This window comes from Aspergillus tubingensis (genome assembly GCF_013340325.1).
Source record: "Aspergillus tubingensis WU-2223L DNA, scaffold_10, whole genome shotgun sequence".
NCBI lineage: Eukaryota > Fungi > Ascomycota > Eurotiomycetes > Eurotiales > Aspergillaceae > Aspergillus > Aspergillus tubingensis.
Genome location: NW_023336284.1, coordinates 144,735 through 170,571, shown reverse-complemented (window position 1 = coordinate 170,571; position 25,837 = coordinate 144,735). Strand labels below are relative to the sequence as shown.

Sequence of the window (25,837 nt, the reverse complement as noted above, 5' to 3'; positions counted from 1 at the left end):
CATTGCAATGCGTGCTTGACAGAGCCGTCTGCCACGGAGCCGATAGGCCCGTAGTCGAACGGACCAGACGGCTTCTCACGACCAAATGACTGTCAATGCTCCAGGTTGCTCTTCGGAGCATGTGAGCTCATGAATATATGAACCAATAGAACATGTACATAGCCTAGCATATACCCAGACCAATCTATCTTTAATGCGTAGAGTTGATGCGGACGATCAGATAATATTCTGGCAGGTAAGAGCCAGTGACGGTTTTCGACAGAGCAAGCTATTCAATTCCATCACGGTGCGAATATGGTGGCCTCTGACCTCTGACCTCTGACTTTATTGGTGATTCCACCATGTGCCTCGAAGCCTATATATATTATACATTCGTGAAGCTGCAATATATTGCGCCTCAACCGTGCTGGTCAATGCGACCAGCTGAGACATGTCGCATGCGCGCCAGATATACAATGAATATATGTAATACTAACCCTTAAGTCTAAAATTTGATGGCATTCTGTGGGTCGAGTCCCACTGACATATCATACTCCGACCCCATGATGAAGTCTAAGAAGAGGAATGAGCCGAAAGAGGAAGCAAGCAATGAGGAAGGAAGGAAGGAAGGAAGGAAGGATGGATGGATGATGAAAATATTAATACCCCTTCCACCTGATACTACTCTACATAGTAACATCTCATTGAGACGTGCACTCCCTCCACTTATAACCCAAACCATCACTGTCCCACTACTTCAAATCTTCATCCCTTCACTCCTTATCACCAACATACTACTACTATCCCACCATCATGTACCTCCATCTCAACCCACACACCTTTTCCATCCTCCCCTCTCATCCCGCCCTTCCTGACGAAACAAACACCAGTTCCTCATCACCATCCACCCCATCTCGTCCTCAACTCCGCTCCTTCCTCCACGCCTGCCTCACCGAATCCCAAGTCCTCCTCTCCTCCATCCCCACCACATTCCGCCGCGACCGCAAACCCCGCCGCGCATCGCCCTCCACCGCCGCCGTCCACCTCTACACGCGCACCGACAATGAAACCGGAGACTACTGGGTATGTCGACAAAGCACGCACCAAGACGCAGCAGTGACGGGGTCCGCCTCATGGGAAGAATTCCACTCCGGACTACGAGAAAACCACTCCGAAAATGAAATGGATTATACGCCGAGTGTGACGTCCGTGGTGAAGTTGCTGGAGTGGCCGTCTGAGGTTGACGTAGAAGATGGTTGGGGGAAGGTGGATGCTCATGGTTAGTATTACTCCGTGCTTTTCTTTTTCTTTCTATTTTTCATTTCCCTTTCAATTTTCCTCGTTTGTCTGGCAAGATCTTTATCCCCTTTGGAGTTATGATGTGTTGCGCGCGCGTGTGTATAGGGATATAAGTATACTAATTACATACTATAATTTATGCAGTGAACCTAATCACGCATACCTTCCAACCCACAGTTCTAATTGCGCCTCGCTCGTTCCTGGTCTTAGTGATCTCGGCAGACCGAGCAGCAGCAGCTGGGGAGCAGCAAGGGTTTGTGACAGTTCAGATCCCACTTGCTGTTGAGTCGAGTCCCGACGCTATCCGGGAGAAGATCATGGAGGCAGTGCCCCGGAATACGATCTTCGCGTTCTATGCAAGTGTGGAGGAGGTCGTTGCGACGGCGGACGGGCTGCAATGGACCATGGCGACTACTTCCGATGCTGGCGGGGCGATTCCTCAGTGGATCCAGCGGAGCTGGACCATGGGCGGAGTCCCTAAGGCTGTTGTCGCTGATGTGGGCTTGTTTCTGGCCTGGACGGCCCGCCGGAGATCATAGGCGACTCTTAAGACAGTGTGGAGGTAATTACTGGGTACAATGGTGCAGAAGAAGAAGTAATACAGATGGATTGCACTTCGAGACCGCTTCATTTGTCACGGTCTCGAGATTGTACTGGTGCGAAGTTGTAGATTACAATTCCATCACTTCTCGTTATTGAATAAACAATTGAATTAATCAAGCCAGTCGCTCACGCATAGTAGTCTCCTGAGCTAATAAATCGAGTTTTTGGCCTCCAGACTCCCGGCTCCTCTCTCACGGCAATGGGATGCTGATACATACAAGGCATGCGGCTATGAGACGCCCAATAGAACAACGTGATATAAAAAGACAAGGGTTGCTGTCATCCAGCTAAAGTAGAGAAGATTTGCGAATGACCCTATGAATCAGGAACCTCCAACATGTCCTGCCAATACTCAGAGACTGGCAGGCGGATGGAATGTTACCACATATAAGTAGAAGAATTTTGACCTCAAAGAAGCACAATCATGAGATACCACACGTAGAAACGTGCGATTCGATGTAGAAAAGAGGAAACAGGGCGGGTCGACTCTGCGACCCCCTCATGAGTAGCATAGATGTATAGTCAAAGTGGAATAATGCAACGCGCAAACAGGAGATGGGATTGAAGAACCGAACCGGGGAAAAAGGAAAAAATGAAAGGAAATGGGAGTTAAGACAGTCGTCACAGGTAGGAAGATTATTCACTTGGCAATAGAAAGGGTATTATAGTGAGTCGCATCAGCGCGTTTGGAATCCATCACAGAAGGGATGGGGAGGTGATATCTAATAATGAACAAAAGGAACAGGAGATGTTTAGACATTGACACGGACCTTCCGTGAGTGGAACTGGTTCACCGCTGGGATGTACCAGCAGCGTTTGTCTCGGGTTGAGACTGAGGTGCACTCTGGCTTGACATTGCTAGTGCGTTGACGTTGGCTGACGCAAGTTGGGCTCTTAGAGCGGCGACTTCCGTTCGAAGTCCATTCAATTCGTCGTGCACCGAGCGGACATAAGCCCACAGCTTGTCTTCCCGCTCACGGAACTGCTCAATGAGGTTGGACTCGTGAGGACTGGTCATTTGGTTGCCATTATTCGAGGTCCCTTCTGATCCAGGTTTTGTCGGTAGTGGACCGCCGTGGTTGTTTGTGTGATTGTGAGGGGTCATGTGTTTTGTAGCTGTCGAAGGCGCCGGCGGCACTGATCCTTGAGAGTGAAGGCCGAACCGAGATTCAGACGAGTTCATCCCAGGGGGCGGCGGGAGCTGGGGAGCACCCGGTTGCGGCGGAGGCAGACCCAAGCCTGAAGCAGCATGATTCGTTACCGAACTCGAGGAAGATCCTGTCCTGCCGAATGTCTGCTGCTGGAACGACTGAGCCATGCCGGGCGAATGAGCACGATGATGGATGTTATTCTCCGGCCCATGGCCAAGCTGATGCGATGACAGTGCATTTGGGGACAATGGTTTCGGGCTCCCCGTGATGTTTGTGGGGAAAACCGATGCCCCTGAAGGCTGACCAGGCGGTGGGAATGTCATGTTGCCAGACTGCGATACGGGAGACGTGGACGCACTAGAGCCACCATGGCTTGGAGGTGGAAAGAGACCCCCGGGGGAAGGTCTTCCTGAAGCGATCGGTGGATATGTGCTGGGCTGGCGTGGTTGATAGCTCGTAGTGTTTGAACGTGAAATGGAGTCCGTCGACATGTCATGCTTCTTGATGCTGGGCATGAGTCGCCGCTCTTCTTCCTCATCCATGCGCTCTGGCTCAGCTGTGTACACAAGTCCATCCATCGTATCATCCGCGGCTCCAGGGGCCGGAGCCTCGCCGTATTCATCCTCGGGAACGTAGCTTCCCATGCTTGCTCTGCGCCCTGCGCATCCGCCTTGGCCCTTGTTGTGGCGAGCTAAAGCGTCGCCACGGGCGAACCTGCGCCCGCACTTAGGGCAAATATGGGGCCGTTCGCCAGTATGAAGTTTAGTGTGTCTCTTCAGATCATGTAACCGACGGAAGCGCGATTGACATGTCTGGCAAACATATGGCTTCTCCTGACTATGCGTAAGCAAATGGCTCTTCAGGTTATGATGCCTGGTAAACTCCGTAGCACAGTATGGGCAACGATGCTTTTTGGCTGACGGTGACCGCTGGCCTTTGTGAAACCCAGAACCGGGTAAGCTGAGACCACGGCGAGGGTCATTGAAACTAGCCGTGGGCATCGGATACGAGAAGGCTTTGTTGCCTGTTTCTTGCGGCATTTCTCCGTCATCACGGTGGCGAGGATGGTCGCCATCTGCAGAGCCAGAATCCTCGATAGGACCAGGACTGGCCACGGTTGAGGCATCGATAAGTGTGTTATTGTTATCGGCTGCCCCGAACGTATCAGGTGCATTGCCTGGGCCTGAATGTGAATCAACTTGCATTTGGTCTGACGAAGATTGCATGCCCTCATTCACGGGATTTGTCTGCTTCTCGCTGGCACCGAGGGCCTCTCTCGCAACTTGTGAGCTGTGCTGTTCTGATTCCTTCTCGTGCTCCAGCGGGCGATCTGTCTGGCCAGCCGCGGCCGGCGGTGCGGTCGTCGTCATTGGTGGTAGAGAATCGCCGGAGCGCGAAACGTTCAGACCTGCACTGGCGATAGAGGACAGGCTTGAATCAGGCTTTGACTGTTTCAGAAAAGCGAGCGGTTCCGACGGAGCGGATATTACGGGGTTCGATGGCCCTGGCAATGGTTTTGAGATAGGAACAGGTTCGTTGTTCGATTGCATCAATGCAGCCATGGATAATGGATGTTTCGCGCCAGCCTGAAAGGGTTGGCGAAGGTGTGGGAAAGCTAAGTCAACAGAGGCCATGTCAGTAGAAGTAGTCTTTCTCCGGTGATGAGTGGGGAGTCATGGAAGATCCAGGGCGACCAAGAAAGAGGGGATAAAAGGGCACCAGATGTCCGAGGGCACAACGGACATATAGAAAGCAATGAGGCAGGACAAAAGAACGAGTAACATTGATCAGAGGCACTGTTGCGTGGGGCGCTCACCTAGAACCGAGTGTGGCGCAAGCTGACGGGAGGTTCAGCCTTCGCGCGATGTCTTGTCAGACAATGAGGTCCCACTGATACAGATACGGGCCTCGCAGGAGGTAAAAATAGCGGTCAGCCTTGCAATCAGATGAAGAAGGTTGAGTCTAGCGCCCGCACGATCTGGATCCGGATCTGGTGGGAGGAGGGGGGTGGAGGGGACTTTAGTCCATCTGGTGGAAAGCCGTATGAGACCGGGGTTGTACGGCGGAATGACAATGCTTGGGTTAGGCTGCAGGGAGGAAGCTGGAACCCGCGATTGTCAAAGCAACGACGTCAGGAGAATTATGCAGAGCTATGTCGTTGAAAGCTGGTCAATGTACAAGTGACATGAATCTCCAGCAAAGCATGAAGTCTTCGAAAAGAAGAAAAGAAAAGGCAAGGGGGAGGAGAAAAGGGTGGGAGGAAAGATGGAGGAGAGCTTTCGGGAGACGGAAGAGGGACTGTTGGCGGAAGGATGTAGAAATGAACGAAAATCCCCAAAGAACAAGGACTATTGGACGAGATGATGAAGCGTCAGAAGGAAGATGGAAGAGGTGGGACCGGGTTTATTACGAAGTGGAGTGAATAAAGAGAGACGCCAAAGGAGGTGAAGAAAAAGAGGAAGAAGAAGTCAGTTGGTGGAGAGACAAGCATAAAACCTGATGCAGACAGACAGTGGCAGAATGGATACAGGAGGGAAGGCAGGCAGGCAGGCAAGAGAATAGTGTAGTTGATTAGTTAGTTCACTTTGGTTCGCAGTAGTAAGCAGGAGGTGAATAACTAGCAGCAGTAATAATACTAAATAAGTAAAGTACTGTGAAAGGTTGTAATGTTGGTTTCGGGTCGCCTAGGGAGCAGCCGCGGGGATCGTTCCTGATTGGGTCAGGCGGTCAAAGCGAAACAGACTTCCAGGTGGAAGAAAAAAAAAGAATTCTATCAAAAAACAAGACTAGAGAGGAGGAAAAAAAGAGGTATAGTCACAAAATTGAGGAGATATTCACCATGAGACCAAGATAAGTCTGATATAACTCAGCGTACACATACAGAGCGAGAGGGAAAGAGAGAGAGAGAGAGAAAGAGGAGGAGAGAAGAGCCGGAAGAAGAACACGAGGAAGGCAGAGTGGCTGGAGAAGTGGCCCGTACCATTGATGACCAAGGTTACGGGCGGCTCTGCCGGGTGGACGCTGGTCAGGAAACCGGAAACTTTCCAACTTTCCCGTCCCATTTGAGGCGTTGCGTATTAATCACCGCCGCATGGGCTGAGCAAACTGAAAGCTTGCAGATAACTAGATGCTCCTGTATGTAGTATGAAATAAAAGTAAATTCGCCCATTTTGGGCATCATTCTGAAGATTACTACTACACAGTTACTGGATAGCTTAATGTGATGCTCTCCTCCATATTGAGGGTGACGATGCAGAACCTTTCCCCTCAGCATGGGCCTTTGGGGCTGAGTATACAAGATCTACGGAGTACTTACTAGTGAACTACTCACTAGTAATTTACTACAGAGCACGGTGTACAGAGTGCCTGCCTTACCAGATACACTAAAGTTCTTAGTCTCGATAACTGAGAAGCAGCTTAATACTTATAGAGGGTGAGTCTTGGCATTCATGGAGAGGCAAGATAGTAGTCCATTCTCATAATCCACATCCACGTATTCTACACTAATCATCTTGAGTTTTGTATAATTGCTTCATTCATGGATGTCGTGTAGGTTCAATAACCTGTCTCTATCAAACAATCACGGAATAAAAGGGGTTGCTGCCACTGTACGTAAGTAATGTCCAACTGTGGAGCATCGCCTACTCTTACTACAGACCATACTACTGCAGGTTACATAGTACGTTTGCGTCTATTGGTTGGCTTCAACAGACCCTACAGCTGAAAACTTGATTTCATTAGCTGACAAGCGACGCCTTGCCACAGTTATGGGACATTCCAGAGCCTGAAGAAATGAGCGTAAAGCACAAGACACAGCCATATGGTGGGTGGCTGAACCGGAGGATACAGACAGGGTCTGCCGACTCCCATTTATGCATGAAAAAGTGGGACGGAAAAAAAGAGGAAGAGGGACAGAGAGAGAGAGAGAGAGAGAGAGAAACACACAGAGGAGACCAAAGGGAGACGAAAGCTGAAGGTGCCAATAGAGTACGGTGTTCTCCGTATGCAGGACAGTGGAACTACAGAAAAATTCCTCTACATTGGGCCACTGGGTTGGGAGGGCTATACTAGATTCAGGAGAGGCGGATGGAAAATGAGGCTGTGTGGCTAGGCTGAAACTTCATTGTGGCTGGCAGTCTAGCTGCGGAGAAAGCTGGGCTCTGGGCGCCTGACCAGTTGGAGCCCGTTTTCTAGAACCGAGTGGGGTGGTCACACGGTGGCTGTACAGGCCCACCGCCTGCCCGACATGCGCTTTGGGCCTCTTCTCATTTGTTCTCCACCCACCAACAGCTGCCATGTTTTATTCCTAATCATGTTACGACTACTTAATACAGAGTGAAGGAGTAGTACTTTGTGTCGTACTAAAAATGCTGCTCGCTACCCTTGTGATCCAGATTGGTACTACATAGGAAGTAGTCCTTCACTCATTACTTAGTACTCTACTCACTACTATTTCATGGTCTCTGCACGCCAAACTTACTAGGTCACCACGGTAAGCGAAGATGGCTTAGAATTCCAGCACCAATACATCACTAGTCGTTAGTACTTACTTTCCTTTTTGCCTTTGCCTCAATATCGAGACATTCAGGGTCTTACAATATGTGAGTTTAAAGCTAAGAAGAGGCCATACGCCTAATATCTGATCCTCCCTACTACTACTCCCGAGGCTGCGATCTCCGTCCGCAAACTCCCTTATTGTCCCCCTTGCCGTTATGCCATTATCCATCTCCACGGAGTACTCCGGATCCCTTTGGTGTCCAAGCCTGATAGCCCCGAGTCATGGCATGCGTGTCTTCCAAACTTTGTCCACAACAACATAGTTCTGACAGTAGACCCCTTGAATTACGCGCTGGGGTGTGAACTACTTGAGGGTGCTATAATGAGTCGGTCGTTTTTTTTTTCCCGTAAGACAACTCTTCTTGGCCCTCTGTATCATGGAAGGTGGATCAGTAGTAGGTGATCCAAAGCATTCGTCATGATATTTTTAGGCAACATCGAGCCAGATATGTCATGTGCTAGTGGTCAAGGCATCCACGATGATGAAGAATATGTCCTACATATACAATAGCAAAGTTGTGCTATCAGTGGGATTTCAGGGTTGGTAGTAAGACCCTGCTTACCAAGTACCTACGCACTGGTACTTGGCCATATGGTTCAACAACTACCCGCCTATGATGATAGTATGGGAGGATACACGGCAGATCCTTTAGTGATATCAGTCTCTGAATGTCATACGCTACATAGAACAGAACAATATACTAAGTGGATATTCAATAAATTTGCTCATTTATCTATCATGTCATGATGCACTCAGTTTGTTAGCAATGCAGCTACAGGCGGCTCATTCGGGGGCAATTGTTATCTGTATAACCGTGTTTCCTCCTACTTGGATAGTAGCATATATATGGCTTTCGGTTCACCTCAATAAATGATAGTTGATTCTGAGCCGTTTCCATCTCCCGGGAGAATAAGTCTAGGGTTCGTGTCTAATCATCGACTTCTGACCTAACAACGTCGTCACCATTTTTTTTGATCATCGCAATAAAGGGAGTATTCTTCAGAGACCGGAGTCCTGCAATATTTGATCTTTCTTGAGGGCTTAGTTTGCTCGCTCATGCTAGCCATGATAAGAATTGCTCAGTTGACATTTGCATACCGGTGATTGAAATTTTACTATGTTCCATGCTGGGTTAAGGAATAGAGCTCCCTCAGAAGATGTCTACAGCTTATGATGAGGTCGGGGAGCGTAAGGCTTCTATTTGTGATGTGGCGAAACTGCAACATCTGTGTTGAGCGAGAGTTGTCTTTTCCTTCATCCGTGATTGTGCTTCTGATGAATTTGCGATGTTGGACCACAACTCGCCTATCGGAGTCCTCTATATTTCGGGTTGGAGAGACTTACGAGCACAGAAAATGCCACCCAACGCTCGAGGGAAAGATGTTGGCATCTCATTTCTTGGGCAGGCCTAACTGTGAGCTTTTGTGAAAGTTTCGGGCGCGACCGAGAAGCAGGAATCGCAGGGCTGAACGTTGCGTTGATCTAGCTTGACTGTCCGACAGATAGCGTGTCCGCAACTCTCAACCGTCAGGAGAGGGGGAAGAAATGACATGCAATTTGAGCTAGTGCTCACGAAAGGCAATGTGCACGACCATTGCCCCTTCCAGGTTCTCAAGGTTCGTGTCCCAACACATGCAGCCCCTGATGCTGGAGTACCAAATTCGTTGCCAAAGAGCACGAACGCTTGGATTTACGCCAGCTCATTGGTCTAGGCTGGAGGGAGAGGCCGATTCCCAGACTTCAATCTATACTGCTTCTGAGATATCACAGACACCCTAAGTCGGTTCGGTGCGCATACAGATAATACCCCTGTACCTGATCTGGTCGTGGATTGGGGATCACATCATTGAGTGCTCGCCTCCCTCTCTATTCGATGCAAGGTTCCATATCCTGGACGAGGAAATCATGGCCTGTGTTGGCACGTCAACATGGAAGAATTGCCATGGAACAGAAGAGGAGAAAAGCAGCCGGAAGAGTCCAGAGAAGAGGGCGCTTAAGCGCCGTGACGGGAATGGTGGATGTGATAACCAGTGCAGCTGGGCCGGGGACTAGTAGCTCAACACGTGAGGGGACGAAGAGGGGGGAAAGGGAAGGAAAGGAAGGAAGGAAGGGTCACCTTCACCCCATCCACTCCCAACCCGTCAATTTGGTTCTCTCAATCCTCTCATTCTTCCCCTTCCCCCGATGTCACTCCCAGCGACTAAGTATGGATCAGGCCAGGGTGAGTGTTCATTCTGTTCCGCTGTCTTTCCGAAAGCACGCACAACCCTCCCATATCAACTGACTGATCCCTTCCTACAGTACTAGTAGATAAACCCCTCATGGCTTTTTCTTCTTTTGGAGCTACTCGGAACCTGCAGCAGAAATCCTGCTGTTGACTCTCGCGGGCGTTGATGGCCGGCGGTTCTGCAACATCTGTGGTTGGCTGGACCCCGAGACGATCAACAGTTGGCGCCGGGAAGAAGAAGCCAGACCGGCTGATTGACTCTCCTCATTCGCTCCACGGGTGACAGGCCGTGCATCTGGAGTGACAGCACGGGAACCTCCATGGCCTTTGCCCCGGCGTATCGCGACTTTCCCCACTGTGATAAGCCAGTCCAACTGCTCTAGTGGTGTTACTCGATATCCAGTCATCGTGCTCCTCACCCCTGTCGTCCTCTACTCACACCCAAGACCTTCCCTCGACCACCCAATCACTGGCTTCCCTTTGATGTGCTGCATGTTGCCGGGCGCTTATTTTCCCCTTCACATACAGTCCATACAATCCAGCTCGCGATGTGCGCTCCCCCGCCTGGCGACGGATGGCGAGGCCAGGGCCCATCATTGATATTCAAATCGGTCATGCTGCCCAGAGATCGTCTTGCCCTCGCGGCTCCTTCAACTTCTTTTTCTTCTCTGACTCCAAACGTATCACTTCAGCCTTGCGCTGTGGCCCGCCCCTTGGTTCAACCTGTGCAGGATCCAAGAAGTGATCTCAAGTGAGGTGCAAAGCCAAGCAGCAGGCCATCGGTTCGTTCTCTTCCACGTTGATCCCTTACCCTATGTCTCCCAAGGTGAACAATGTCCAACTGATAGTCCTTCACAGTCAGGGCTTGTACGCTTGCCTCATCGTCGTCCTACATCTAGGTATGTGCCTTTTGAATATTCAGTTCACAGCTTATGGGGACATGATCCTACAAACTTTGCATTGGCTCTCTCTTTTGTCCTGCTTGGAAGCTAACTAGTGTGGCTTTAGGCTTGATGCTTGTGTAGCTGTGCTGTCACAAGTGCCTGCTGTACTCCACAGTTGGCAATCTACCGGGCGAAGGTTGAGAGCTGGTTCTCTTCACACCTTTCGAGTTCTCTGCAAGCCTCCTTTGCGCTCAGCGACTTTGCCTGCCTGCACCGCCCGACAGTCACTATCGCTCCCCTCGGCCCTTAGAAGCAGTGTCGCCTGTGGCTCTTATCCAGTCACAAACCCGGGGTAATGGCATTACCATCACAACCTGCTGTGACTACAGAGGAACGGAGCTCTTCCGAGTGGTCGAGTTCCTCGCTGAAGGGTGGTCGAACAGCTCGCTTCGCAGAAGCAACCATGATTCACTCCCCTTCTAGTCCCGGAGATAGCGGAAAGTCTCCTTTTGCCGACCCTCCCAGCAATTCGCAGACGCCCCCTGACGTGTCTGACCTCGGCTTCGGCTATGTAGCTGCGAGTGACCCTGCTAAGCATGCCTCGCATCACGATATTCCGGCCAATGACCAGAAGGGTGCTCTCAAGGTTCCAGGCACTCCAGGCCGGACTTTGAATCCGTTGAGTCCAACGTTTCGAGAGGAATTCTTCGTGGAGAAGCAAGAAAAGGTTACGGAAAAGGAAAACCAGAGAGACCTGGTAAGTGAATGCGAGTGTATTTGTTGACCTGCCTGGGTGCTTATCCAAGTTGCTATAGCGTATCAAGTTGCGTGTTCGGGTAGCCAAGGTGTTCCTTCGTTTCATCAACCTTGGCTGCAGTATGATTGTCCTTACCATCCTGGGAACGACATTGACTGTCTTCAACGCAACGAAGTCACTGCCTGAACGAAACACTTCCCCTCCTTGGGAATTTGGCACAAATCCTTGGCCACAATATCTGCTTCTAGCCGTTTCATGTCTCTCCTTGATTGCCTGCCTTGGTGTCTTCTGGGGCTACTGGAGAGGTGGACGCAGACGTGCACAGAAATATGCGGCTTATTACTCGCTCCTGTCGGTGTTCCTCTTCATCTTCCAACTAGTCATGTGGATTGTTGCCGCCGCAATCTTTGAACATTCGAAGGCTACTGGAGATGACAAAGACCTATGGGGCTGGGCTTGTGTCCATAACGAGAGAGAACAACTATTCAAAGACCAAATCGACTACGCACTCCTCTGTCGTCTGCAGGTAAGTCAGCTATCTAGCCAGTACTTGCTACATACTAACGAACATCTCACAGGACTGGGGGTTGGTCTGTGCCGTCATTGAGATCGTCCTCGAAGTCTTTGTCCTCGTAATTTACGGTGTCATTTTCTACCGCTTCTGGAGCAAGAGAAAGCTGGCCAGGTCGATGGACCGTCGAGACAGAGCACGAACAGACCTGTACATCGCTCAGCTCCGCCAGAACATGGACCCCAACACGCCCGGATTTCCCACCATGCCCAAGGCTCCCTTCGTGTCAACCTCGATTCCTCAAGACCAGTATTCTGCTGCTGAGAACGGACAGTTGTGCACAACCCAGTTCGCCACTCCCCCGACTGATTTCAAAAAGCAGTCGGCGTTCCAGCTTCAGCCGCCCCCGATTAGGGTGCAGCAGGCATCTCCACAACCGGTGCAGAGTGAATTCCCACCGCCACCTGCACCGGCACCGGTTCCAAGCGCTCCTAACCAGCACATGGGTGCAGCACCCGGCGAACGAACCTATGAGTCTGTGCCCATTCCCGGTGCTTATGCCGGCCCTATGAGTCCTAGCTTTCCGCACGGAACCCACCAGTAAAATCCCTGACCGTTGCCTTGCTGGCTGGACATAAGTCTAGAAGAGAAAATAAGGGAAAGGATCATGTCTTTAAATACTGACACACCAGTCCAGCTTTTAAAGACTTGGCCCTCAAAGATTGCATATAGCTCTCGTACTCTTTGATGATGATTGATCTGTTTTCGATATGACGTGGTCCCTCACCTGTTTCTGGACTACCTCACGGCCGTTTCCCCCCTATCTACTGATTACCCTTCGCTTTCTATATAAGTGTCAGCTTTGTTGTTTAATTGTTTTTATACCAGTGATACACTCAACTACGTTGGCTTTTTGTCTAATCATTTCCTCTGTTTCCTTATGCCGTGGCCTATACAGGCATACAAGGCATGTAATTGCGGAATACGAATATTGGTTGGAGGTGGTTAATTATGGTGTTGTTGTTCTTGGTTGCGAACAGCCAGGATGGTGGGTTGCGTTAGTTGGACAAATAGTTAAGATCTTTTCAAGTAAAGAGTAACCGGATCTCTTCGTTATTATGTAAACAAGGGAGTGTCATGGCGTTCATGGCATATCCAGCAACGTATGAACATGTAAAATAAACACGAAACCATAACGTTAACCATCCCTGACATGTAGGTCTATCACCTACCCAAGTGGAACGCGAATAAGTTGAAAGAAACGCACACCACCCACCCAGCCACTAGAACTCCCTCCCAATAGCAACCAAAAGCCTATATCCAACCGGAATAAAAATGAACATCCCTCGTATCGCATCGTTTGGCATTCCATACAAAGACCGTGACTGTACAATCATTCACGTCCGCACACGCAAAGGCAGAACTGTCACATGAGCTCTGGATTATATGGCTCCTTCTTCGAGAACGGCATTTGCATCCTTCGAAACGAAGATCTCCTCCAGCTTACCGGCACCGACGCCGTCCGACCCATCATCGTTCCGTAAGACCAAGCCCTGCTCATTGGCCAAGTGAAGCAGACAAATGAACCCAAAGGAGGTGCTGATGTCGCGGAGTGTTTCTCGGGGATACACTGTCTTCAATGAGTTCATGATCTGGGTAAATCGAAGGCTCTCGTTTGCTTGTTTCTCGTCCTCGGGTCCATGGTCTGGGCTGGTATCCATCGGCTCCGGCTCCTGCTCCGGCTGCGCTTCAGCTTCAGCATCATGAGTTTCTGCTTCCTCAGAGGACTTTGTAGGGTCTTCAGCCGGGGGAGCAGGCTCGAAATGCGTAGTTGATATCAGCCGCTCACCCATGCCCTTCCACATCTCCACTTTCAGTCGCCGGACGTCCACCTTCTTGGCAACTCGTGCATATGCCACGTAGTCAGGTCGTGCCCTACGCGCGCCCTGCGTTACCAGCTGCGAGCCAAACCCACCACTGTTCTGCGTGGCCCCAGGGGCCGATCCCATCATATTGAGAAGGGCACTAAGACCTGTTGCACCGCCGGCCTCGCCCGCGGATGTGCCTGGAGGTCCATCAGCAGGAGGAGACAACATTTCCCTGGCATCTGCAAAGGGGAGGTTGTCGTCATCATCATCCAAGCCGAAGCCGTTGGGGAATGCCAGACCATCATCATCTGCGAAGAAGTTGGCATCATAAGCACCCTGAGCGCCTTCTTCGGACGCTGCAGCATCTTCCACCTTGTGATTAGCCCAGAATGCCTCGTCCATCTCGCCGTTACCCGCCGTCTGGTCTTGTCGTCGCTGAGTGAATTGCCGAGGACCTGTCAGCTTCTTTGAGCCCATCTTAGCCTTAGGTTTCAAGAACAGACGAAGTAGCTGGCGCGAATTGAAGTGTTTGTCATCCGGAAGTAGGTTGCGTCCTTTAGTCTTCCACTGCGTCTTGGGCAGGGATATGGTGGAGTTGGAACTGGCCGGAGTGTATATTATCTCAGCAATAGCCGGGTCCAAAGGAGCACCAAAATCGATTTCAAAGGGCTCCTTCTCCTTGCGCTGCTTTGGTGCCAGATTGGCATTCGTTGTGGCCGTTTGCTCCTTGATTCGCCGGATCTTCCAGTGCTCGGGGCCAGCCCAGTTCTTTTGCAGGGCGTTATCAAAATAGCTGAGGATGTTCTCATGGTCCCGGTTCTCTGGCTGGTGGCTGAGAGAGATAGTATATGGATCTTCATTGTCGAGCTCTTCACCATCAGCGTTCTCGTCACCTTCCCTATCGACGCGGTGCACCTTGAGCATTGGTTCAAGAGCAGCCTCACGTGCCCACGCCTCACCACCGTCACCAAAACCAGCATCGCCACCTAGGTCGAATCCGGCTAACGTAGCGTCGTCATCATCGAATCCCACGGCATTATCGTCATCGAGCATGATGCCCGATGCATCATTGGGGTGCTGACTTTCCTCCTTGTCGTTACGCCAGTCTTCGGGGGCTTTCAGGAAGGGTATATCTAGCGAGCCGCTCGGATCACCGAGGTCGAAGTTCTTGAGTGATGGGCAGATATCCTGGGTCTCGAGGCGGTCCAGATCCGGAAAGAATTTGCTCGCCAGCGGAGCTATGTCGATTTTTGCGTTATCATCAAAGACATTATCCGCCGACTGGCTGGGGCCGGATGGGGAGCCTGGCTGCTGGGGTTCTTCTGACTCTTCCAAGTCTTGATTGGCATCCTCTGCATCCTTGGAGGTCTCCTCAGCGGCATCGTCACTGCTGTCAAACACGATGCGCCCTTGGCTATCTATTGATAGGTGGTTAAGGAGCAGGCCTTTAGCACCACCTTCATCAAAATCCGCCGAGGCTTTCTTAAACAGAGGATCAACTGAAAATTCCAGCTCAAACTTCTTCAGCTGGAGCGAAGCGAAGGAGGGGGCGAGGGTAGCTTCATGTGTCCGTTGTGCCTAATAGTGCCAAGTTAGTTACCCTGAAAGATGTCTATATGTTTGATACGCCTACAAACCTTTCTTCGCGCCTTCCTGGCCGCACCTTCATCACCGTCCTCATCATCCTCGGCATCTTCGCCGTCTGCGCCAGCTTCGCGAGCCCTCTTATCCCGGCTATCCGCCAAACCACTCAGCAGCTTACCCGTCTCCGTTGCCACACTGTCTACTCTGCTTGTATAAATTTTCACACATCCATCCAAGGTGCAACTCGCCTTCTGGAAATTCACACCATCTCCTTCCTTGAGGAGAGACATGTCGTGGAAATAGTCGATCAAGGCAAAGTTCCAGGAGTTATTGGCGTTAATCTTGTTGTCGGTCGCCATCTTCATCCATTCTTCAAAGTTTGCCAAGATAGGCACGCGCTTCATTGGGGTGACTGCCCGACGGCGTCCGTCGACATCGCTGTCGCGACCCCGATGTCCCGATCCACGGGGCGTCGACGGGCTCATGTTGTTGAAGTCGTGACCGGTGTATCGTCGAGGGGGCATGGGGGTCTTCACGGCGGCCTTGATCTGATCCATCTGGCGATCATGTCGCGCCTGTCTGGCCTCCATACGGGCCGCCTTCTCGCCCATGTCATCATTGAGCGGGATCCTAGTACGGTCAGCGCCATGGCTGCATTATAGGATGAGATGGGGTGCGATAGTATAGGACATACTTCATAGGTGAGTGCTTATGAGGGGTCGATGCGCCGCCGGTGGAGCGGCGATTTTGGGGTTTGGCGACGCGGGGCATTGTGAAGTAATCCCCTGGCCGTAGAGGGGGGAGGGAAGGGAGGGGAGGAGGGGGGAAAGAACGACGGTAACTGTAGCGACTTCCTCTTTGGTGACAAGGAGAATCAGATCAATATTTGATAGGAGGGGAAAGGTAAAGGAACAATATCGCGATATCAAGTTGAGCGTGCCCCGATCACCGCCTTTCCATGTGTCGCAAAAAGGAGAGGCAGAAAGTCACTCCAAGAAGAAGCCGAAGAAAGGAACTTGGAAGACAGGGAAACAATCAACATAAACATACGGCCGCGCGGCAGCAACCACCCGCGCACTTTCTTTGAGTGATCCACAATACATTACAGGACATTACATGCACTCGGTATCCGGTATGGTACCCGGTACCGTATAGATATTCCCTGTAGGTATCGGAAAGATACCAGAGTTATTACACAGTACATGCAGTATAGTTTGGTTGTTGAGTAGTTAGAGATAAGATAAATAGAGATAGATGGACTTGAATCTAGACATAAAATGATCTTGTGTGAAACTTTCATGCAGTTGAATCATCTTTCATAATGGGTTTTATATCAGTCCAAGCAAGCTGTACCCACTCAATTGATCGACTAAAATGGATCATCATCGGCATCTCAGCTCCTCTTCCCTTCCCACCGCCTTCCCGATCTAGCTTGATGTGCTTGCTTGGTCTCTCCGCTCTTCTGACATCAATTCCGTCACTTTCTCCAATCCATGTCTATCTATCGTCAAGTCTTAAAGAGTTTCCTCAAGTTTCTGGCAAACGGCCCAAATCTTAATCCCATTACCTCCCCCCTTGCTTACACTCTTATCTTGGCTCTGATTGCTTCCCATTTTCTTCTCCTGCCCTCCCTTCTCCGATTTCCATCTCCATCCCTCCTCCCTCCAGGCTTCTCAACCTAAACTAGCCAACTAGTTCATCCGGCCTTGTGACACTCTCCACCACCGCTTGCTTATCGCCCAGGATGCCGCAATCCGATCGTCCACCATGTCTCCTCTATTGATACCCAAGTTTCTTTCTCGACGTCCCGCTTCTCGGAAGCGTGGATATTCGGCCAGACCTTTTTGGGCGTGTTTACTTGCTTTCTCCCTCCTTGCTATTCTCAGCTGGGTTTCTGGTCGCCTGGCCGAGCCAACCGAGCGGGTCTCGGTTCACAATGTCGCTCAGCTTCGGAAGCGGGACAACGCGCTGGAGGTATGACAATTGAAACACCATCTATCGAATTGGGGATTTGCTAAGCTTGCTGTGTTGATTGACAGTGTCGTCTCGTCCGTCAAGCCAAAGATCAATGTGCCTTCGTCCTATCGAACTGCGCCGATCACGAAGAGGGTCTTTTCTCCTACCTTCAATTCTACTACTGCACTGCGGCAAAGGCCAAGCCGATCGCTTTTATCATCATCGTCCTCTGGCTATCGCTTCTTTTTAGCACCATTGGCATTGCTGCCAGCGATTTTCTCTGTGTAGATCTAAGTACCCTAGCCAGTGTCCTCGGTTTGAGTGAAAGTCTCACGGGTGTCACTTTTCTTGCATTCGGAAATGGCAGTCCGGACGTGTTCTCCACCTTCGCCGCCATGCGTTCGAATAGTGGGAGTCTGGCCATTGGAGAGCTGCTCGGTGCGGCAAGCTTCATCACATCCGTCGTTGCTGGCTCAATGGCGCTGGTCCGCCCCTTCAGGGTCGCCCGGAGGAGTTTCGTTCGTGACGTCGGATTTTTTATCCTAGCAGTGGCCTTTAGTATGTTTCTTTTGGGCGACGGCCGCCTCCATGTCTGGGAATCAGCTATGATGGTGGCGCTCTATTGTTTCTATGTTGTATTGGTGGTGACGTGGCACTGGTATTTGACTCGACAGCGTCGCTCCTACGAGAGGAATCTAGCTGCTCGGTCACACTTTCACATCCCGGACAACCAAGAACTTGACATCGAAGAAGAGGAGGAAGATGACCCTGGCGTTGCGTCGGAGGCTACAAGTCTCCTTCACGGCGAAGATTTCGACGCCCTTGAGAGATCCGGTGTTCCAGCCTGGCAAGAAGGGGAGGAGGACGATGAAACCCGTAATCGGTACCTTGCTGAGATCCGCGACAACATGCACGTTTATCGGCCCACTACAAGGAGGCGCAATACCTTAAATCCCATCAGGCCAAGTTTAGTGGGTGCTTTGGAGTTTCAGTCCGTCCTCTCTTCACTTCAACGATCGCGGAATATTCATCGCAACGAGTCGTTTGATCTCGAGCGATGCTCAGATGGTGAACGATCGCGCTCGCATTCGCGCCTGTCAGACAATGCCTCTGTTCTGTCTCATCCGCGTGCCAGTCGTCCCTCGCTGGGCGACCGCCTATCTCCCCATGGAGGCACCGGTTCAGCCCGCACTCGAGCGGTGTCTGCCAACGCTGCCGCAGATCTGAAACTAGACACAAGCATGTTCACTGTCAATACTCAGCAGCCGCTGCTCACTGTTCGTCGGCCTTCGGTGGAAACTCAATCGCCCTCAGAAACGACAGGCGCCTTAGCATCCGATCAGAGCCCAGGATCAACTCTCACCCCTCAATTGGCCGTCTCGCAAGCCCCCAGTACCGAGTCGAACACGCATCTTCAGAGCCCAAACCTCCTTGCGCCCCCTGGTGCTTTCCATTCGCCAACTTATCAAGTGTCGAGTTCTCGTCCTCGATCCCCGCTTCCGTTGTCGCCGCGCGGAACGACCCTCTCCCCGGGCCCAGCAAATGCTTTCCCGGAAAGCCCTACCAGCCCATTCCCACCTTTTCAAGATGTACCCAGTTTTCCATCCTCTGGGGCACCCAGCCTACGCCTTCCAGCCGCATCAAGTCCGACGGAGCGGTTGCAGATTCACGATAGCGCCTTCGATGCTGGGAGTAACCGGACGGCAACCCCGACATGGTGGCCGCACCTGCAACTCACTTCCCAGCCCATCCTTCCCACTTTATTCCCGACTTTGGCAGGCTGGAAATCCAAATCTTTCTGGGAGCGGCTGTTGGGAATTGTTGCTGCCCCCAGTGTATTGCTCCTGACAATTACCCTCCCAGTGGTTGAACCTGTACAACCTGAGACGGGTGCAAACGCTGTTCCCGTCATAGTAACTTCGGCTGACGGCGACGGCGCACCATCACCTGCTGTGCGACTGCCGGAAGATAGTCCACTTCTTCGTGCGCTTGACCAAGAGTCCATTTCACGACGAAACACGATTGATCAGAATGGCAAGCCAGAACCTATCCCGAGACATTCTCGTTTCGATTCCGAATTGCCGGCCATCCAGTCAAACATGGATTCCCCACCGCCACCTGCGAAAGAGTGGTGCCTTTGGCTAGTCTGGGTTCAACTCTTCGTGGGACCCTTCTTCGTGGCCTTGATGTATTGGACGACAGTTGACTCCGATTTAGATGTTGAGAATCTTCTCCTGCCGTCCATGGTCTCCCTTCTCTTCTCCTTGATATGCACAACCTGCCTGATGATCAGCACACGGCACGACCTCACTTCTCAGCCTCCAGGTGCCTGGCGGCCCGTTCTAGCATTTTTAGGCTTCATAGTCGCAATCTGCTGGATTGCAACCATCGCCACCGAGGTTGTCAGCCTTCTCAAGACCCTAGGCGTAATCTTGAACATCAGTGACTCTCTTCTCGGCCTGACTGTGTTTGCAGTGGGTAATTCCCTGGGCGACCTGGTAGCAGACATCACGGTAGCCCGCCTAGGATATCCCGTAATGGCGCTGAGCGCTTGTTTCGGAGGCCCCATGCTGAATATCCTCCTGGGTATTGGCCTAGGCGGGCTTTACATGACCGTGAACGCCAAACCAGAAGCCATCGCCGCCACGGGCGGGTCGTACGAGATTGAAGTCTCCAAGGTCCTCGTCATCAGCGGTGCTACTCTACTCATCACCTTGATTGGTCTGCTGATCGTCGTCCCCTTGAACAAATGGAGAATGGACCAGAAGATTGGCTGGGGCCTGGTCGTTCTCTGGGTCATTAGTACGTTTGGCAATGTTCTCGCCGAGCTTCTATTCTGAGGGTCAGGCCTAGGCGTAAGTCAGAAAGAGCCCTTTATTTACTACTTTCTTTGTAAGCGTTGTTTAGGGTCTATCATGACTGGCTCTTGCTTCAGTGTTGCGAGCGCTTCTTTTCTCTCTGTTGTTTTGATCTTCGCCAATCCATATCTATGGATATACTTGTGTGTACTCATTACACATACTGTACATATTTTATGTATATATTGGCATGTTCTGGTTTTACGAATACAGTGATCATCTGACACAAGACGCAACCTTGGCTATTACCGTCTTCTTTAGTATGAAGTCCAGAATCAATACAGGCTGAAAGGAAAAAAACAGAAAGCATCCGATGCTTTGCACTTGTAGATAAACAAAAAACCGACGAGAGAAGGATAAAGAAATTTAATGAGCATGGTTCCTTCTCTGCTCTCCCTACAACCCATGACGAAGGTAGTTTCAGAGGAAAGCGCAAAAGTGTATCCAACAGAGTATGCGTGGGGACTTAAAGGCTCAGTCCAGAACACGCCCCGCGGAAGAGCTAATGCTGCGATCGTTGGTCTGGACCTTTCGAAGCCCCGTTCCCGCCTGGATCGACGCTAGCAAGGCACCTCTACCAGAGCCGCCCATGGGAGCAGCCGGGGGCGCAGGTGGCGGGGGAACGCCTGGAGGTGGCACTGGAGGCGCCATGGAGGGAGCCGGAGGCGGCGGGGGCGGTGCCGCAGCACTGGGACTGGGCACTGCCGGGGCGGGGGCAGGCGGGGGCGGCGGGGGAGGAGGCACAGCAGCGGGGGCAGCGGGGGGTTCAGCTGCCTCAATCGGCGGTGCGGGGGTTGCTGGACTGTCCTGGACGGGAGTAGACGACTTTGAAGGAGTCTTGTCATCCATAGCACTCAGGGGCCGGGGAGGAGCCATGGTGCCGAACAAGATGCTTGCGAGTTGTTTCGCGCTACCACCACCCGGCCGTTCATCGTCATCATCAGAAGAGTCGTCAAACTCCGATCCAGCCGCCGACCAGTCATCATCCGCCTCGGGACGCACTCGAGACTTGCGCTCCAGTGGACCGGGCGCAGTAAAGGCAGGCTTGGAGCTCTCCTGCTGCTGTGCCAGCCGATGGAAAGGGTTGGTCGATTGAGACTCGGCTTTTGGAGCGGCAGGCTGAGGTGCAGGTGGTGGAGGCGGCACCTGGCTGTCGGACTGGCTGATTCTCTTGAAGTAAGGGTTCTTGGACTCAGCTTCTGGGCTAAGACTGGTGGGCGCAGCGTGGCTACTAGCAGACTCAGCGGGACTGGTCACGACTTCTAGCTCTGGAGCTGGAACCGAAGGCGCAGGAGCTGGGGTCGACACTGCAGTATCTGCGGCAGGAAGAACTTGACTCTGAGTCGGAGTACTGTCCTGCGGCGTGATGTTGATAGGGCCTTCTTCATCCGAGGAACTCTCATCCAAGCCTTCCAGCTCCAATTGAAGCTGACGCTCGCGTTCTTTGGCCATTTCAAGCTCAGCACGCTGGGTGGCGAGTCTCGCTTCCTGTTCTTTGGCCGCACGGGCTGCCTCTTCCTTGCGACGCTTCTCTTCCTGCTTCTTGATCTTCCCTTGTCGGACCTGTTCTTGCAGTGCGGCAAGACGGGCCTCCTGGGCCTCCTTCTCCTTCAGGAATTCTGCTTCGCGTTCTCTGGCGGCAGTCCTGGTAAAAGATGTTAGTTTGTGTAACGGCATCGACAATCAATAGTAGGGCTGGCAAGGGTTACATACTCTAGGCGGGCTGTCTCTTCTTCCTGCGCCTGCTGTTCCTCTCTAATAGCTTGTCCCCGTGTAGATTGCTCTATTTTAGCTGCTTCCTCCCTTGCCTTCTTTGCCTCGGCTTGGCCTGCACTGTCAGTCCGACCCTTCCGAGAAGGCGGTGCTGGAGGAGGCTTCTTTCCAGCCGGCTTAGCAGATTGCGCCGTAGGGCCACCCTGCTCTTCGGCCAGACGACGTTGTCGCTCTTGCTCCCGCTTAGCATCTTCTTCTTCTGCTCGCCTCAACCGCTCTTCACGTTCTTTTTTCTCGCGCTCCTGCCGTTGAAGCAGAGTTTCTCCTGCGTCACTGTGGGGCTTGAGCCCTGCAGCAGCCATCCGTTCAGCGATCCGCTTCTGCGCACGCTCCCTAGCAGCCGCAACACGGTCCTCATGCGTAGAGCCAGCTGATACGACTGAGCCGGTAGGCGTCGGGGAATGTTGCGAAGCAGCTGCGCCTCCCAGTGGCGACTCATCGTAGCGGGACCGCTGGCTTTGCGTATCTGCTGCTCTTTGTTGTCTGGTCAATGATTAGTGTATGCCCTCCTGTATGATAAAACTCGAATCTTCCAAGGAGAGAGTGAAGATACTTACTCTTCCTTGCGAACATGCGCGGTGCGGCTGCTACGCTTCAAATCGTAGATAAAGTCGCGAACCACATCTTCAACACCCAAGGCGTCCTCCCAGCGTCGCCGTTCATGCTCACGCGTCGAACTTTCACCACCATCCTTAAGACTGTCTTCCAGACTCCGCGCAAACTCTCTAACACTTTCCTCGACGTCGCGAGTCATGGTCTCGTTTCTCTCCCTTTCAGCTTTAACGGTAGCATTCTCGGCCTCGAGTCGGCGAGTTGCAGCTCCATCGTCGTCCTGGCTGGCGGGAACGGGCCTTCCGGCAAGTTCAGCGGCGCGGGCTTGCATTCTGGCACGGGCACGGGCTTTAATACGATCGGCTTCAGTGACTGTGCCCCCTGGGCCTGTACCCACGATAGAGGATGCACTGTTAGGATGTTCCTTTGCATCCTTCAGGCGGAATAATTCAAGTCTAACATCCGCGATTTCCCGCTCAACACGCCTTACTTCTGATGCCACTTGCGGGACTTGATCCTCATAGGCCTGCAGCTGACGACGTAGCGACCTCCGTTCGGCCCCGGTATCAAGATTACGGAAGGAAGCATCAGGATGGGTGTCAATATCGTCCTGTACCCGTCGTATCCGGTCCATAAGACTCTCCGCTTCCCTGCGGTCTCGCCGATCTAGAGCATCATCCTCTTCCGCTTGATTTTCGTCTTGGAAATCCACCGCATCCAACATGATCTGGGCTTCACGAATCTTTTTCTTCAGCTGGTCCACGGACAGCTCTTCCTCGGAAGCCTGGGAAGCAGCAGGTGATGGCGTACGGCCATTGTTGCCAACTCGACGACGCGCGCTGGAGCGATACCCAGCAGCCGCCTCGTCGTTATTCTTGAATAGTGTAGCATCTTTCCGACCTACACCCGGAGACACTGCACCACCACGAAAGGAGTGCTCTTTCAGGTAGCTCACACCAGTCTTCTGTGGTTGCAAGAACGCGCCAGACGCCTTTCGGCTCTCTGCATCTTGAGAAAGCATGGACTTAATCGTGCCTATCGAATCGTTCAAATTCCTGGTGGATGGGGGAACAAGCTCCGGGGGCAGACGATTCGGGACTGGGTACCCGTTCAATTTCCGGTAGATTAGATGCATTGCCACGGCAAACTCATCCATGTTCAGGCGTCCCCTGTTGTTTGGATCGGCTAGCGTCCAAATGCGTTCCAGATCAGACCGGTTTAGACCACTTTGTCCCATAATTTCGATAGCAGTATCACCACCGATGAAGCCTTTGCGGAAACCATCCCAGGCTCGAAACAGATCGTCATAAATCTTCTTCTCTTCCTTGGTGATGGCCCAGGGAATATGAGCGTTTCCAGAAAGACCGACTGTAGTGAATCCACCTTCGCGGCCTGGCTGCGGCATCAGTTGCTGCTTGAGAGCTTCTATGTTAGGCAAGCCAGTTGCCGGCGCATTCACGAAGCCCCATTGCCCTGGGATTCCTGTAGGCTGCGCGGCCAGAGCCGATACTCCTCCAGTTTGAGCAGGACTCAAATTTGACCCGAAGCCGGTAGGCATTGGAGGCATTGGAGGACGAGGGCCGCTGTACCCAGTTGGCTGAGGATTGGTCATAAATCCAGTGGCTTGTGGCTGTAATTGCTGGGACTGTCCAGGAAAGCCAGTGGCTTGCGGGGCAAGGGCAGAGTTTTGGCCCGGAAAAGGGGATTGACTTTGTTGGAACCCCGTCGGCTGAGGGAAACCCGTGGGCTGCGCTGTGAGCTGTGTGAGAAGCTGCGCATTACTCGGCTGCTGTGGCTGTGGCTGCTGGGGGGCGGGGGGAGCAGATTTATTCTCTAAGAGAGGTGCATCGAAATTTGGTACATTCGTTCTCACAGCGGGTTCCGGCTGAGTATCAGGGACTTGGAAGGAGATGATGTCCACCATGCTGGAGACTTCGTTCCTGATCTTCTCAGGGAGGGCGCTTGGCAGTTCTCTACCCGTGATTCTCAAGTTGCATAGGTACATAGCCAAGGCAAATTCGGGGAAGAAGAGCTGCCCAGACTTGGTAGAATCCGAGAGCACCCTGTAATAGTTAACACCTTCACTCCGATCTATAGGATTTAACCGGATACACACCAGATCTTGGACAAATCACTCCCATTCAGCTTTGACCGCAGAAGAAGCTCCTTTGCTTTATCACCACTCATTGTCTGATTATCTCCAACCGCAGACTTGAAGAGCTGCTCGAATTTTGCCTGGTCCTGCGCAGTGATGAAGGAGAGCCGAATGTTTGGTATCTTACTGGCAGACGCCTTAGGTGGGGGAGGCGGAGCCATGCCAGCAACATCTTGGAACGAATCCGCTATTTCCGACGAAGTCCGAGGCGCCTGACGAACAGGGAGGCCAGTGCTTGCGGGAACCTGGAACTGCGGAGGCTGCGACTGTGCGGGATAACCGGTGATCTGGGGCTGCTGAACCGGGGGCTGGAAGCCAGTTGGTTGCGATTGTGGTACTGCGCCCGGAAACCCTGTAAACTGAGGTTGGAGCTGACCAGCCGGGAACCCCGTGGCTTGAGGCTGCAGCTGAGAGGCCCCGAAACTGGACATTTGAGGGCCATAGCCAGTCGGCTGAGGCGCAAATCCACCCTGCTGTGGCGGTTGTTGTTGTTGATGTTGGCCAGGGGCAAATTGTTGCGAGTATGGAGACTGCTGCATGAAAGGCTGTCCCGGACGTGCGCTGTTGGCGCCGCCCAGGAAGGTGTTGGATGAAGAGTACATTACCGGAGTAAGGGTTGCATCAAAGACAGGACAAACATCAAAGACAGGCTAACGAAGAAGCGATTAACAATGCCGAGGAAGCAGAAAACCAAGCTGATGGCGCACAATGAGAAAGAGGAGAAGCATAGGAAGTGGCCAGGCAACGACGGAGAGGGGGGATCAGGAGCATCCATCCGATCAGGAGCAGTGACGCTGCCCCCAGTTACGTAATCAGGGACGCCCGCCGATGGGGGAGTCCGCGGAGCGGCACACTAAGCTCCATCGGGTAGCTATCACGATGAGTCCAGAAGCTATCTACACTATCTACGCTACCCCAATGGGCATGCCAGACGGTTCTCTTCAATCTATGTTGCTACCAGTCCCAATTTTACAAGAAATGGGAACGAGACAGACGGGGGGATGAGTTGAATGAGTAACGGCTACGGCAGCAATTGACATTTTGTCCTGAGGCAGGTTGGAGCGAAAGGCTTGGTCCGACTAATCACTGGAAGCAAAGAGAACAAACATAGAATAAAGGGTA

The 25,837-nt window shown here is 52.2% G+C and overlaps 6 protein-coding genes across 6 annotated transcripts; 3 read left to right on the top strand and 3 right to left on the bottom strand.

The window, feature by feature from the left end:
• Window positions 1–792: 792 nt before the first annotated feature.
• On the top strand, window positions 793–1,817 carry AtWU_09140 (SRPBCC family protein; the record flags this gene model as incomplete). Its single annotated transcript, XM_035504247.1, has 2 exons — window positions 793–1,258; window positions 1,423–1,817. The coding sequence occupies 2 exons, from the start codon at window positions 793–795 to the stop codon at window positions 1,815–1,817; spliced, it is 861 nt and encodes a 286-aa protein (XP_035360140.1).
• Window positions 1,818–2,671: 854 nt separating this feature from the next.
• Window positions 2,672–4,594, bottom strand: AtWU_09139 (C2H2 zinc finger protein; the record flags this gene model as incomplete). Its single annotated transcript, XM_035504246.1, has 1 exon — window positions 2,672–4,594. One exon carries the CDS (start codon window positions 4,592–4,594, stop codon window positions 2,672–2,674), a length of 1,923 nt encoding a protein of 640 aa, XP_035360139.1.
• A 6,462-nt stretch (window positions 4,595–11,056) lies between these two features.
• AtWU_09138 (uncharacterized protein) lies at window positions 11,057–12,573 on the top strand (the record flags this gene model as incomplete). Its single annotated transcript, XM_035504245.1, has 3 exons — window positions 11,057–11,458; window positions 11,517–11,984; window positions 12,037–12,573. The coding sequence occupies 3 exons, from the start codon at window positions 11,057–11,059 to the stop codon at window positions 12,571–12,573; spliced, it is 1,407 nt and encodes a 468-aa protein (XP_035360138.1).
• An 838-nt stretch (window positions 12,574–13,411) lies between these two features.
• Window positions 13,412–16,192, bottom strand: AtWU_09137 (condensin subunit BRN1; the record flags this gene model as incomplete). The annotated part of the gene is made up of 3 exons (XM_035504244.1): window positions 13,412–15,415; window positions 15,475–16,051; window positions 16,116–16,192. The coding sequence occupies 3 exons, from the start codon at window positions 16,190–16,192 to the stop codon at window positions 13,412–13,414; spliced, it is 2,658 nt and encodes an 885-aa protein (XP_035360137.1).
• Window positions 16,193–17,188: 996 nt separating this feature from the next.
• Window positions 17,189–20,217, top strand: AtWU_09136 (sodium/calcium exchanger protein; the record flags this gene model as incomplete). Its single annotated transcript, XM_035504243.1, has 2 exons — window positions 17,189–17,395; window positions 17,461–20,217. 2 exons carry the CDS (start codon window positions 17,189–17,191, stop codon window positions 20,215–20,217), a joined length of 2,964 nt encoding a protein of 987 aa, XP_035360136.1.
• A 492-nt stretch (window positions 20,218–20,709) lies between these two features.
• pan1 (actin cytoskeleton-regulatory complex protein PAN1) lies at window positions 20,710–25,317 on the bottom strand (the record flags this gene model as incomplete). Its single annotated transcript, XM_035504242.1, has 4 exons — window positions 20,710–21,880; window positions 21,949–22,491; window positions 22,566–24,623; window positions 24,677–25,317. The coding sequence occupies 4 exons, from the start codon at window positions 25,315–25,317 to the stop codon at window positions 20,710–20,712; spliced, it is 4,413 nt and encodes a 1,470-aa protein (XP_035360135.1).
• Window positions 25,318–25,837: the final 520 nt, after the last annotated feature.